This window comes from Eretmochelys imbricata, chromosome 10, assembly GCF_965152235.1.
Source record: "Eretmochelys imbricata isolate rEreImb1 chromosome 10, rEreImb1.hap1, whole genome shotgun sequence".
Classification (NCBI taxonomy): domain Eukaryota; kingdom Metazoa; phylum Chordata; order Testudines; family Cheloniidae; genus Eretmochelys; species Eretmochelys imbricata.
In genome coordinates this window covers 34478688-34493516 of record NC_135581.1, presented here as the reverse complement: position 1 = coordinate 34493516, position 14829 = coordinate 34478688, and the positions used below count along the sequence as shown (strand labels likewise).

Here is a 14829-nt window from a genome sequence, read left to right as displayed (position 1 = left end):
GATTTTGCCCAGTGATTCTAGTGTCTTTAAAATAATGTGGCAAATTTAGAGTGAAGAGAGAGGCTTTTTGGATTAGGCTAATAGTGTAGGAATACAGAGGGAACTGAAAAAACGAAAGAGCATGTTGCAGAGTTCTGCAGCTTCAAATAGTTTTGTTTTCTGTATTTTGTCTCTGGGCTGTCCAGACCAGCCTTTATGGATGAGTATGAGAAGATTGAGGAGGAGCTGCAGAAACAATATAGCAGTTATCTGGAAAAATTCCGTAATCTGGCCTATCTGGAACAGCAACTGGATGATCATCACAGGCTAGAGCAGGAGAGGTTTGAGGTAAGAGAGTTTTGTTTTTCCAGACAAAACATTAGCTTAGTTAAATGTACTTTTTTAACCTCTTTCCCCATCATGCAGGCCACTGTTTATTATCAAGCAATAGCCAAAAAGACTTCCATTGCCTCCTGCCGCTTCCCACAGCAGCATGCTATCAATTAATACATATCCTCAGAGCTGTCTCCACTGATGAGATCATCATTTTGTGTTGTCTTGTTTTGAACTGGAGCAATCTTGAGCAGACAAGGTAACGTACTTTTAGCTCATGAGTCAGTGGAGTTAAGCTATTAGATCAGCATCAGGCAACTGCTGTCTTTTCCAATCACTGCAACCTTTCCCCTATCGTCTTTTATTTCTCCTTTTATCTCTCACATACTTCCCAGGGTTCACAAAGAACCAATTTTCAGCAGTTCTGAACTCCTTCTTTCTAATTCTTTTAAAACCAATGGATGCATCTTGCAGTGCATGTATTTACAATTATCAGGTATTCTTTATTTCCTTTGGGCTTGTCTACATGGCAAGCATAGGTGCCAACTCCCATGGGAGCTCCCAGGCTGGAGCACCCATGGGGAAAAATTACTGGGTGCTTTGCACCCACTGGCAGCCAAGCTCCCCCTGCCCCCACTCCCTCCTTGCCTCCTCCCCAGAGTGCGCTGCGTCCCCGCTCCTCTGCCTACCTCCCAGCACTTCCTGCCAGGCTGCTGCCAAACAACTGTTTGGCAATGCTTAGCACGGTCCAGGAGGGGCGGGAGGAGCGGGAACATGGTGCACTCAGGGGAGGAGGTGAGCCCAGGGCGGGGATTTGGGGAAGGAGTTGGAATAGGGGTAGGGAGGGGGTGGAGTTGGGGCGGGGACTTTGGGAAAGGGGTTGGAATGGGTGGGAAGGGGCAGGGCCTCATGGAACGGGTGGAGTGGGGGCAGGGCCGGGGGCAGAGGGAGGGGGTCGAGCACCCAGAGAAAAGAGGGGAAGTTGGTGTCTTTGATGGCAAGCCAAGGTGTGAATCTACAGCTCACCAGCTTGCTTCACAGAAACATCTTGTGTGGACACTGCCACAGTGCAGTAGACGTGCCAGAGTGCAGCTTGGCGTACTACACTTTGCAAGCTGACTTTCACCATGCTGTTGTAGCAGTGTCCACACAGCATGTTAGGTTGAAGCAAGCTAGTAGAGTCACACCCTGACTTGCAGTGCAGAAACTTGTCATGCAGACAAACTCTTACTGTTTTCTCAATGCTTTGTCAATTAGTGTGTTTAATAGTCTCCTTGCACAAGGTTCTCCAACCTCCTCATTGTCATTCTCTTAATTGAAAACTGATCAAAAATAGCTATTAAAAGTTTAGCCATTTTAGAGTTCCCCCTTATGCGGCCTTCATTCCTGTTGTGTTGGAGTCTTGTGTGTTCCTGTGACTCTCTGAGTTGCATTAATTCAGTTTGCTTTCTCCCTTCCTTTTATATTTGGATTTCCTGATGGATTTCTTTCCTTCCTTCCTCCTTTTCCATTTCATATACAGGTTGCCGCAAATCTTTCACCAGTCATCCTTTCAGCCACTTGTTCCTTGTAGTTTGTGTTACTGCTACTGTCAATCTTTGGGCTTACTTCTTATCATTACTAGCCCAGGCTTTTTTTTATCCTTTATTTCACCCATAAATGTTTACTATTTCCACCCTTCACATCTGCCTATACTTCAGTATTTTGTGTATGTATTGTGAAGTGTTTTTGATACACAGAGCTTCCTTTTCTCAGACCTCAGTGTCTTGCATATAGAAAAGGAGTACTTGTGGCACCTTAGAGACTAACCAATTTATTTGAGCATAAGCTTTCGTGAGCTACAGCTCACTTCATCGGATGCATACTGTGCAAACTGCAGAAGACATTATATACACAGAGACCATGAGACAATACCTCCTCCCACCCCCTCTCCTGCTGGTAATAGCTTATCTAAAGTGATCACTCTTCTTACAATGTGTATGATAATCAAGTTGGGCCATTTCCAGCTTAAATCCAGGTTTTCTCACACTCCGCTCCCCCCCCACACACACAAACTCACTCTCCTGCTGGTAATGGCCCAACTTGATTATCATACACATTGTAAGGAGAGTGATCACTTTAGATAGGCTATTACCAGCAGGAGAGTGGGGTGGGAGGAGGTATTGTTTCATGGTCTCTGTGTATATAATGTCTTCTGCAGTTTCCACAGTATGCATCCAATGAAGTGAGCTATAGCTCACGAAAGCTTATGCTCAAATAAATTTGTTAGTCTCTAAGGTGCCACAAGTCCTCCTTTTCTTTTTGCGAATACAGACTAACACGGCTGTTACTCTGAAACCTGTCTTGCATATGTAGATCATATCCTTCTTTGCCAGTACAGGTTGCCCCTACTCCTGGCAGAAATATTCTGCATTGAGGGGCTGTGCATGAGGTTATTGGTACTCAAAATATGTATGCATGTTAATTTTGCTTTTGCAGCATGAATTTGCATCCATTTGGGATCTGAAAATGAATAGTTACAGAATTTAGCCCCATATTTTTGTGTACCTTCCCGCATTGGCACCATCTTATCTTTGCTTGAGTTATGATGAAATTCCTTCTAATCTCTTTATGCTGTCCTCTTGCCCAGAAATCTGCCCTGAAAGTGTGTTTTGCATACTGCAGGTTTTTGTGTGGAAATAAGAATTGTAAGCAGCAGAGCACAGTTGATGAGGGAGGTTCGTAGGAAATGTAGGCTGTTTTATAACCATGGGGAAAACAGGGTCATTTAATAAAATCTGTGATTTCTGTCACAGTACAAAGTATTTCTGCATGCTGATTGGACAGCACTAGTAGAGCTGTCTTGCTACATTGTTCATATGAAGTATAAAAGAAGCTGTCTAAAAGATAACAAGGGTCTTGAAAAATTGGTGTACGATTCACAAGTCAGTCAAGGAGTTTGACGGGTTAGTAATCCATGTTATCCAGTTTCCCATTAGCTACCCTTTTTATCAGCATTATCGCTTTGGTCATTAGTCCATGTGTTTCTAATCCACAACCAACCTGGTATTTTCACCCCTTTGGTTTATAATGCTGTAGTCCATATGCGTATCCTTGACAGAAAAGAAAGTACGTATGTCCCTGACTGAAAGAAAACTTGTAATGAAGCCTAAAATCTGATTTCTCCTTTCTGTTCAAATACTGTCAAATCTTTATACTGAGACTGGAAGTATTTTGGACTGCTGGTTGAGACCATTTATAAATTTCCATGTGGCAATTAGTAATGAATTTGCATCCAGCTGTTCCAAGGACTTTAAATATATATAATATCCCCTCATATACCCCACATACTCTCACACACAATACCTACACATATACATAGGACCATAGATATTTATTAAGGTGATATGTAAGCACCACACAACTTTAAGGCGTATAAAAGCTTGTAACCAAAAGATGTGTGTTTCTCCAATCCATGAGGTGGGTACTGTGACTTCGTGTGTGCAAAATGTGTTTTTAAGGGATCTGTCCTGGGCAAAAGTTTTGAAGAGAAAGGTGTAGTTTATACCTAGATCTGAATGCCATCAGGCTTGAGTTCACTCTGTTCTTCCACACTTAGGGTCCTGCCACTGAGAGTGCGTTGTGTCCCATATCTAAGAGTCCATGCCCAGGTCTTCCATGCATGGTCCCTGTAAAGTATGATTGTTTGTGGGAACCCCTGTTTGTTTAAATATTTGTGTATTGAAATCAAGAGGCATCCTGCTGGAAATCTCTTCCTGGGCTATTCCAGCAGCATTAATCTGCTTCCCTTCCCTCCTATGTTTCAGTTACTGTTGATGCCCTAATAAGCAGGCTTGCTCCAGCCACCACTTGCATCACTTGTTTTGTGGCAGGGCAGTAAAACAACAGCAAGAAGAAGTGCCTTTAACCTGTGATAGACTTTCAAGGGATTCCAGCAGGGACATCAGATCACAAGATAGTTTGTAATACCTGTTTATGGTGTACTAAACATATCTAGAGAATAGTATTGACTTCTAGATTAGAGAACCAGAGAGACCTATGATACTTATGGGGTAAAATTAAAGTCTGCATCACATCCTATTAATTGCCTTCAAAATAATGTTCTTCTTAAAGCCAAAAAGGATAAACTGCTGTCCAGGTCAGATCTTGGGTCTAAATTCAGGCTTGAGGACATCTGGTTTTTCAGCTCTATGCAGATGCTCAGCTGCCTGACCTAAATCCATCACTTAAGCATTTCTGGAACTAGGAGAGTTTTGCAGGTCCCACTTCATTGTCTGGCACAAATAAGATCTGAAAAACTATGGGAGATCAGTCTTATTTGAGCTGTGGATTGGCTGAAAGCTGAGATCTCAGTGGCTGTAGTGAGTTACCAACTCCTTTAGTTATCACTCAGCATGTGCCCTTCAGGGGGATGGCGGAAGTCCTCTTCACCAATGAGACCAATCTTGCCACAGATCATTTTATAAAATGTTAATTATTATTTTTACACATTTTTTATTAATAACAGTTGAAAATAGCCGGTTGAACTGAAATGTTTTCTCCCTTCCTTAGTTGCTAGGGTTACTAATGTTTCTATTCCCTGATGCTTACAATGAGGGTATAACTTAAATGGAAGTTTCAGGGACTCAGCACCTCTGGAAACCAGTTGCAAATAACTTAGTATTTTTCCTGATTACTGCTGCTTCTACAAAGCCATATGTATCAAATAGCACAGCCCACTCCTCATTACTTAGCATGCAGTTCTCAGGCCTGGTGTTGGTAGCACCTAGGAAATTGATCCACTTGACAAAAAAGCCCAGATGGGGGAATACCAGGAATGGGGAAGGGAGATGATGAGGATTAACAGCAGAAGGTGGGGAAGCAGTTATGCTAAAAGCAGACCCCACATTTAAAGAAAAAGATTGGCCAAAGATCTCCATCATCCCCATTCAGGGAAGCATCATTAACCAGTGCCTCTAGTACCACCGCCTCGGTAGATTGTCAAAAGTGCTGAGCAGCCAAAACTCCAGCTGAAGTCACCGGGCAATGCAGATTTTTAAAACTTCTGGAAATCAGAGTTTGGCCAGTGGGAGAGGAAGCAGAATTAGGCCTTTAAAATGAACTTCAGGCTTTCACTGCTAATCTCCTATTCTCAAACTTGGTGAAACAAATGACAGTGCAGTATTGCACCTCCTCAAGCATTACCTCCCTGCCATCCTAAAATACCTACTGTTGCTTTTCCCATCCTCCTCCATCAGTCTGTTTGCTTTTCAGGTGATGCTTTAGCACCCTTGGCAATTTGTCACTAAAGTGGACAATTTATCTTATGCTTGAAAAAAAATTGCTCTAAGATTAGTATGATCTAACACTGTATGCTGTGTTGTAGCCATGTCGATCCCAGCATATTAGAGGGACAAGGTGGTTGAGGTAATAGCTGAAGAAAAACTCTGTGTAAGCTCGAAAGCTTGTCTCTCACACCAACAGAAGTTGTCTCTCTATGATCTAACACTGACAGTTTGGAAACGACAGTTGTTCTGGACTTTATCATCACTGTATCCTTTCCAGAACCAACAGAAGAAAAATGACTAAAGTGCTAATCCATTGCAATACTCACTCCCTTAAACTGTCAACACTTTTTCCTAAACACCACATTGATTTTCCAATTCTTATTTACCTTTTATTCTTCCAGTCAAATCTTAACGATCTTTTGTAGGAGAAATGATAGTCAGTTCTTTTGTTGTGTTTCTGTGTGTTTTGTTTAAATAGCTTGCTAGTAAAAAGACCGACTGCAGTGTAATTAGATTAACTCAGTAGTAGAACCACTAGATGCCATTCAATATTGAGGACTGATTCCTACCCAACCTTCCTTGAACAAATGAATGTTTTATAGGATGAAATCTCACTCCAGGCTAGAGACTGGTTGAATAATGAGACTGTAATTTCTAGTGCACTTAGGGCACGTCTACACTACCTGCTGGATTGGTGGATAGCGATCAATCTGTCGGGGATCGATTTATCGCGTCTAGTGTAGACGCGATAAATCAATCCCCGATCACTCTGCCGTCGACTCTGGAACTCCACCACGGCGAGAGGCGGAAGCGGAGTTGACAGGGGAGTGGCGGCTGAATCCACTGTAGAAGCAGTGTTTTAGGCTTTTCAGATTTAAGGCCTTGGAACCTCTCTATAGCCCATATGAGATGCCTAACTTTTCTCTGCCTTTTAAAATGCAACTGGTGACTGAGCAAAACTGGTGTAAAGGAAAAAGGCAAGTTTTTGAATTGAACGCAGTTATATGGCATCATTTTATAATAAGTATGCTGTTTAGAGTCAGAGAATTTAAGGCCAGAAGGGAGCAGTAGATCATCTAGTCTGACCTCCCGTCTATCACAGGCCACTGACACTACCCAACACCCACACACTAAACCCAACAACTGAAATTAGACCAAAGTATTACAGCCCTCAGGAGACTAAGGATACATCTAAACTGCAAAAAAAAAAACCTAAAAAAAAAAAAACCAGTGGCAGTGAGTCTCAGATCCCGAGTCAACTCAATCAGGCAGCTTGGGTTCTCACTACTGGGCTAAAAATAGCAGTGTAGACATTTGGCGTGGGCTGGAGCCTGGGCTCCAGGACTCTTCCCCCTTGCCAGGTTTCAGAGCCTGGGTTCCAGCCTGAGCTCAAATGTCTAAACTGTTATTTTTAGCCCTGTAGCATGAGCCGTGCACTCCAAGTCAGTTGACTTGGGCTCTGAGATTCACTGCTGCAAGTTTTTTTTTGTGAAGTGTAGATATACCCTTGGCTATTATCTGCTACAGACAGAGAATGGAAGGGAGGGAGGGACGGGGATGCACCAATGCCTGACACCCCGCCAATGCCAGGACATTGATTAAGTGAGAGATATTCAGATGATCCTGGTAAGGGAACCACACCTCATGCTGCTAATGAAGGCAAACAAACCCAAGGTCAGGGCCAATCTGATCTGGTGATAGTTCTTTCTGGAGTGTACAAATGGTTTTCAGTTGGACTATGAGCATGTGAGCAAGATCCAACCAGCTAAGCACCCTAGAGAGAGAGTGCTCAGAGACAACACAGAGCACTGCCCCGCCCCCGGTCTGGTGACCCATCTCCAGGTGTGGCCATTCACAGAATCATAGAATATCAGGGTTGGAAGGGACCTCAGGAGGTCATCTAGTCCAACCCCCTGCTCAAAGCAGGACCAATCCCCAACTAAATCATCCCAGCCAGGGCTTTGTCAAGCCGGGCCTTAAAAACCTCTAAGGATGGAGATTCCACCACCTCCCTAGGTAACCCATTCCAGTGCTTCACCACCCTAAGTTTTTCCTAATATCCAACCTAAACCTCCCCCACTGCAACTTGAGACCATTACTCCTCGTTGAGTCATCTGCTACCATTGACAACAGTCTAGATCCATCCTCTTTGGAACCCCCTTTCAGGTAGTTGAAAGCAGCTATCAAATCCCCCCTCATTCTTCTCTTTCGCAGACTGAACAATCCCAGTTCCCTCAGCCTCTCCTCATAAGTCATGTGTTCCAGTCCCCTAATCATTTTTCTTGCCCTCCACTGGACTTTTTCCAATTTTTCCACATTCTTCTTGTAGTGTAGGGCCCACACTACAAGATTCCTGATGCTTCGGAAGAAGGAGATAAAAATAAAACCAGAATACACTGTGGAATCCCTTCTGAACCCTGCAGGTGACAAGCTGAAGTCTAAAGCATAACATTTTAGGATCATCTGATGTGAACCAGACGGGACCCTCAAGGCAGGCTAACCCTGCCCCCCACTGTCACAAGCAACCCCGTCATAGAACCCCATTCAAGTTGTCCATCTCTCTCTTAAAACTAATTGTTTGTCCCCACAGCTCGTAGTGGGAGGCTGTTCCAGAACCTCACTCCTCTGATGGTTAGAGATCTTCTACTATCCAGTTTGAATTTTATTTTTGGCCAGTTTATACCCATTTGTTCTTGTGCTAATATTGTCTTTAGCTTAAATAGTAGCTCTTCATCCTCCCTCGTGTATTTATAGAGAGTGATCATATCCCCTCCCGGCCTTAGTTTTGCTAAGCTAAACAAGTCAAGCTCTTCCAGTCCTCTCCATTCACCTGATCATCCTAGCTCTTCCAATTTGAAGCGTTGTATCAACCTGTTCTAATTTCAGTTGATCTTTTCTGAACATGGATGACCAGAATTGTACACCATAATCCAGACGAGGTCTTACCTGTGTCTTGTACAATGTCATTAATATTTCTGTAGCTTTTTTGGAAATGCCTCACTTGATGCATCCTAGGGTCACATTTGCCTTTTTCGCAGCCATACCACACTGGTGGCTCCTAGTCATCCTGTGATTGACCAACACACCAAAGTCTCTACTACTTATTTACCACTTTTACTTGCTCTCCTTCTCCCTTTTCAGCCATCAAAGCATGGACAGAGTGTGTCTTTTCAAAATAGTTCTTTCCTTCTCCTTCAACTATCGTCACCTAAGAGACTACCTCAGAAAACTTTCTTCTAGGCCATTCTCTAGGTTGCTGCCATCAGTTGTCCATTTGGGAGTGCCAGTGTACTGGATGGTTGTTCTTGTACTCCCTCTCCAGAAGCAGTCGAGGCCATTGTGAAGGTAATGCACCTGTCCTTCACCAGCACAAGGAAGGGGGGTCCCAAAGTCATTGCTAAGCCAGCGTCTCTGCCACAGCATCACTAAAACAACCTTACACTGTCCTGGCAATTTTTAGAGTTACATCTTCTAGGTGGTTCCAAAAAGGAGCTCGTTACTGCTCTGGGGGTTTAGCAGCTAGTGAATGGATCTCTATGAATAGATCTATGCCGTCTGAGGCAGTGTGGTCCAGGGGATAGGGTAGGATACTGAATAACGAGTTAGGAGACTTGGTTTCAGTTCCCTGTTCTGACATTGACTCACTGTGTGACCTGCACAAGTAACGCAAACTCAGGCTGCGTCTGCAGAGGCAAGCAGGGGCACTGGCTATCTGGGCCAAGTACATACTGTCAGGCTCAGGCGGGTTTGTACTCGTCACTGCCCATGCTACCCCAGCTACACTACTATTTTTAGTGAGCTACTGCAAGTGTGCCTGCACAAGCTGGGAATCACACCCCTAGCTCCAAGTCTAGACATACCTAGAGTGTGCCTCATTTTGTCTTTTGTAGAAGAAGGGTTTTAATGTTTACTGACCTTGGTAAAGTGTTTGAGATCAATAGGAGAAAACACTGTAAGTGCTAAGCTTTAATAAAAGCTTCTAATAATATACAAGTTGAACCTGGGATCACCCTTAATAGGCAACTTCTTATTAATAGACTAACCCAAGGAAACCACAAATATATTGAGTACATTTCTACTCCACCACTGTTAGAAGGACATCTTCATTTAACCATTGATTTCTCATCAGTGCCTTGGGTAGTCACTTAAAACACATTTCACTATTTTGAATGCAGCTGTCACGGTGGTCTCTGAGTGGCATCTCTGGCCTTGATTCAATTCTGTTCATTCTGTGCTTTTGATAAATTTTGCAGTGAACTGTCCTATTTGAAATATTTAATCTGGAAATACCCATCACACAACATCCTTGTTACAGCAGCCAGACAGAAGGTTAATGTAAAAAGCATTTGGTTATAGTCTTCAGTTCTCTATCTAAGCACATTTATATCATGTATATTTAGTAGCATTCTTATGGGCACCAGGAGACCACTCCGCTCCAGTGTAGCTAAATGTTACTGAATATCAGATTTAAAAGTAGGCAGAGAAATCTTAATTACTAATTGCTTCTATTTTGGCAGTGCTTAGTCTGGTTTGTAAGTATGATGATGTTGGAGTGCAGCTCCTCATTTTCCTGTCCTATGGGAAAGATATTTCAGGAGTTAAACTCTTCACCATATAGTTCAGCACACAATAAAACATAAATATTAATACATGCTGTAATTGTCTGAATGAAGCAAGGTCTTACACTCAATTCCATGGCATTTCTCTGTGTCTGTTTGTCTGTGACATGATAACTTTTGAACACCATGTCTGATCAGAAAGCTTTTGGGAAAAAGCAGAAAACTGGAAGGAGGAAATAGGGGACACACGGAACTTTTTGTATCCAGTTAGCAGATTTCCCCTCTCCTTCAACCACCCAGTTACCTATAAAATCAAAGAAACAGTTGATAACAGCCAATAAAACCTTTCAGGATAAGAATACCCTGCCCATCTTCCCAATACAGTTTACAAATGCTGATGCCCTGAGCCACATATCTTCCAGATAGAAAGAAAAGAGATAAGAATGGGGAGCACAAGGGGGGGAATGGGGAGCACACAGAATCCCTGGGCCTGGGGTGAGAAATGGAGGACCCTGCCATGTGGAGGGAGTGGGGACTGAGGGGCACACAGTTCTCCTGGTAGGGGAAATGGGGGACCCTAGTGTGGGAGGGGGAATGAGAGACCGCTTGGCATGCAGGACAGTGATATAGGGGACACACAGAGTCCCTACCATATGGGGAGAGAATGGGAGACAGTGGCATGGGGGGCACAAATAGCCCCAGGCATCGGGGGCAAGTGGGGAATAGGGGACACGCAGAACCCCTAGCATGAGAGAGGCAGTGGGAGGGGCTGCAGGAAATCCCTGAAACAGGGGGTTGGGAAGGTTGCACACAGGTGTATGGGTGTGGACAGGTGTGTCGGAGGGGGGAGGAATACAGTGAGCCCTCCGGTGTGCGTGTGTAATGCATTTGACCTACAGAAGCCACAAAGTGTGCAATCCTCCAGGACAGTGGTTTTCAACCTTTGTTCATCTGTGGACCTCTACAAAATTTCGAATGGTGGTGCAGACCCCTTTGGCAGTCTTAGATATAGTCTGCGGACCCCCAGGGGTCCATGGAACACAGGTTGAAAGCCACTGACCTAATACTATTATGCCAACTAATTAGACTCATAAATGCACATCTAACTGACCCCATAGTAGTTACATGTACATGCTTCTGGCATTCATTTCTATAGTGTCCTCCATAAAAAGCGCCACAAGGAGAGTTTACAGGAAGTGAATTATTGACTAAAAAAAAAGGGGGGGGGAAGGCTAAAACTAGATATAAAGGCTTTAAAATAGGGCTGTCAATTAATCGCAGTTAACACCTACGCTTAACTGAAAACAAAATTAACGCATTAATTCTTTTAATATGTTAATTGTAATACCTGTTGGCAGGGAAGGAGGCATCCATGGTGGTGGGGCTGAAGGCCCAGCCTGGAGCTGCAGAGGCGGTGAGGGTGCTGAAACCCTAGCCCGCAGTACCGCCGGGAGTGTGTGTGTGTGTGGTGTGTGTGTGTTTAAGCCCCAGCTCCGCGGGTGGCAGGGGACAGAAGCCCCAGCCAGCAGGTCTGTGGGTGGTGGGGGCTGGAACCCCGTGCCCTAAGAGCAGCTGAAATCCTGAGCTCTGCACCCCAAGAGGGGCTAAAGCCACATGCTCCGAGCCCTGAGAGGGGTTGAAGCCCAGAGCCCCCAGCCCTGAACCTACATTTGAAAATATAGGAAACCTCTAAAAGTATTTAAATAAATGATATGCTAATATTGTTTAACAGTGCAGTTAAAACTGTGATTAATCACAATTAATGTTTTAATCACTTGACAACCCTAATTTAAAGTGACTCAGTGACTCAAGGAAGGGTGGGTGGGGCAGAGAGATTTCCAGATGTGGAGCACTAGTTTGGGGGAAGGGATAGAGGACGGAACTAAGATTGGTGGAGCTGGTAGGAGGATTCTCATATGGACTGTAGGTCAGAGAGCCCCTGTGGGAAGGAAAAGAGTTTTGAATTACAGTACATCAAAAAGGGACAAGCAACCAGTGAAGGTAATGGAAGATAAAGATGATACAGATCCCGTTTCTGAAGTGAATGAATGCTGTCAGATTTGACTTTTTGACTTCCTACAGCAGTAACACCCATACACTGGCTAAAAAAGTATGTCCACTTAGCCCTGGTCTACACTATGGGGTTAGGTCGAATTTAGCCGCATTTGGTCGATTTTAAAATGAATGCGTCTACACAACACAACCCCGTTCTGTCGACCTAAAGGGCTCTCAAAATCGACTTCTGTACTCCTCCCCAGCGAAGGGAGTAGCGCTAAAATCGACCTTGCTGGGTTGAATCTGGGGTAGTGCAGATGCAATTCGATGTTGTTGGTCTCCGGGAGCTATCCCAGAGTGCTCCAATGTGACCGATCTAGACAACACTTTGAAGTCCGATGCACTAGCCAGATACACAGGAAAAGCCCTGGGAAATTTTGAATTTCACTTCCTGTTTGGTCAGCATGGCGAGCTCAGCAGCACAGGTGACCATGCAGCCCCCCCAGAATTACAAACGAGCTCCAGCATGGACCGAAAGGGAGACACTGGATCTGATTGCTGAACGGGGAGAAGGATCTGTGCAGGCCGAACTCCAATCAAAAAGAAGAAATACTAATATGTATGCCAAAATCGCACAGGGCATGGTGGAGAGAGGCTACAACAGGGACACACAGCAGTGCTGCGTACCAGTTAAGGAGCTCAGAAAAGCCTACCAAAAGACAGAGGAGGTAAACGGTCACTCCGGGTCAGAGCCCCATATATGCCGCTTCTATGAACAGCTGCATGCCGTTCTAAGGAGGGACCCTACCATTACCCCACCCACTGTCCATGGGCACCTGCAAGAGGGGAGTCTCACGCAACAGGGAGGAGGATTTTGTGGATGAGGAAATGAATGCTCATAATCGACCACCAGGCGATTTGCCTCAACCTCCCACCGCGCCATAAACGTCTCCCCCTTACTCTCACAGATATTATGGAGCACACAGCAAGCAGCAATAAGAATGGGAATGTTGGTTGCGCTGAGGTCTAACCTAGTCAGCAAACAGTGCCAGCGAGTTTTTAAATGTCCAGAGGCACATTCTACCACCATTCTGTATTTGCTCTGCCTATAGTTGAACTGCTCCTTACTGCTGTCCAGGCTACCTATGTACGGCTTCATGAGCCATGGAAGCAAGGGGTAGGCTGGGTCCCCAAGGATAACTACTGGCATTTCAACATCCCCAACGGTAATTTTCTGGTCTGGGAAGTAAGTCCCTTCTTGCAGCTGCTCGAACAGCCCGAAGTTCCTAAAGATGCAAACGTCATGCACTTTTCCCGGCCATCCCACATTGATGTCGGTGAAACATCCCTTGTGATCCACCAGTGCTTGCAGCACCATTGAGAAGTACCTCTTCGGTTTATGTACTGGTTGGCAAGGTGGTCCAGTGCCAAGATGGGGATATGTGTTCCATCTGTTGCCCCACCACAGTTAGGGAACCCCATTACAGCAAAGCCATCCACTATAACCTGCAGATTTCCCAGAGTCACTACTCTTGATAACAGAACATCAATGATTGCATTGGCTGCTTGGATCACAGCAGCCCCCACAGTAGATTTACCCACTCCAAATTGATTCCCGACTGACCGGTAGCAGTCAGGCGTTGCAAGCTTCCACAGGGCTATCACTACTCACATCTCAACTGTCAGAGCAGCTCTTATCTTGGTATTCCTGTGCTTCAGGGCAGGGGAAAACAACTTACAAAGTTCAAGGAAAGTGGCCTTACGCATGCGAAAATTTCACAGCCACTTTGAATTATTCCATACCTGCAACACTATGCGGTCCCACCAATCTGTGCTTGTTTGCCGGGCCCAGAATTGGCGTTCCACTATATCAACCACTGGCGCCATGATGTCCCAATTGCCACAGCCCGTGCTTTCAGGAACGTCTGTGTCCATGTCCTCCTCACAATTGTCCTCCTGCTGGAGTTTCTTAGCCAGGTTCTGCACATACTGCAGGATAATGCGCGAGGTGTTCACAATGCTCACAACAGCAGCAGTGAGTTGAGCAGGCTCCATGCTTGCCATGCTATGGCGTCTGCACGGGTAACCCAGGATAAAAGGCACGAAACAATTGTCTGCTGTTGCTTTCACAGAGGGAGGGAGGGAGGGTGGGAAGACTGACGACATGTACCCAAAACCACCCGTGACAATGTTTTTGCCCCATCAGGCATTGGGAGCTTAACCCAGAATTCCAATGGGCAGCGGAGATTGCGGGAACTGTGGGATAGCGTCATGAGTTGATGCTAGCCATGGTATTGAGGGCGCACTCCGACAACTTAATGCGCTTAGTGGGGACGTACAAAATCAACTGTATAAAATCGATTTCTAAAGATCGACTTCTATAAAATTGACCTAATTTTGTAGTGTAGACATACCCTTAAAGTGAGTTCTATATATACTGCCCTTTAGCTTCATGAAGTATCTTCTTGTTGTGATAATGTTATGGAAGAAGTAAGATGAAAGGGCTGATCAGTTTTCAGTCTGCACTTACTTTCCCTGCATTTGCTCATTTGTGTGCACTATTAATATTCCCTTAAAGTACTGTTGATGTGTGAATTATGAAATAGAAATCAGACTAGCCTAAAATTCATTAAGACTAAGGAACAACCGTATGTAAAATTCTGAGTCACAGAGGTCAATATGGAATCAGAAATCAT

At 44.6% G+C, this 14829-nt stretch overlaps 1 protein-coding gene across 1 annotated transcript in view; it reads left to right on the top strand.

Annotated features, from left to right (window-relative positions):
• The window catches only part of CLUAP1 (clusterin associated protein 1), a 157599-nt gene that overhangs the window by 60255 nt on the left and 82515 nt on the right, over positions 1-14829 (top strand). Inside the window, exon 8 of the mRNA XM_077828100.1 lies at positions 186-327. Within this exon, the coding sequence (XP_077684226.1) occupies positions 186-327 (142 nt within the window). The remainder of the gene's footprint in view (positions 1-185; positions 328-14829) is intronic.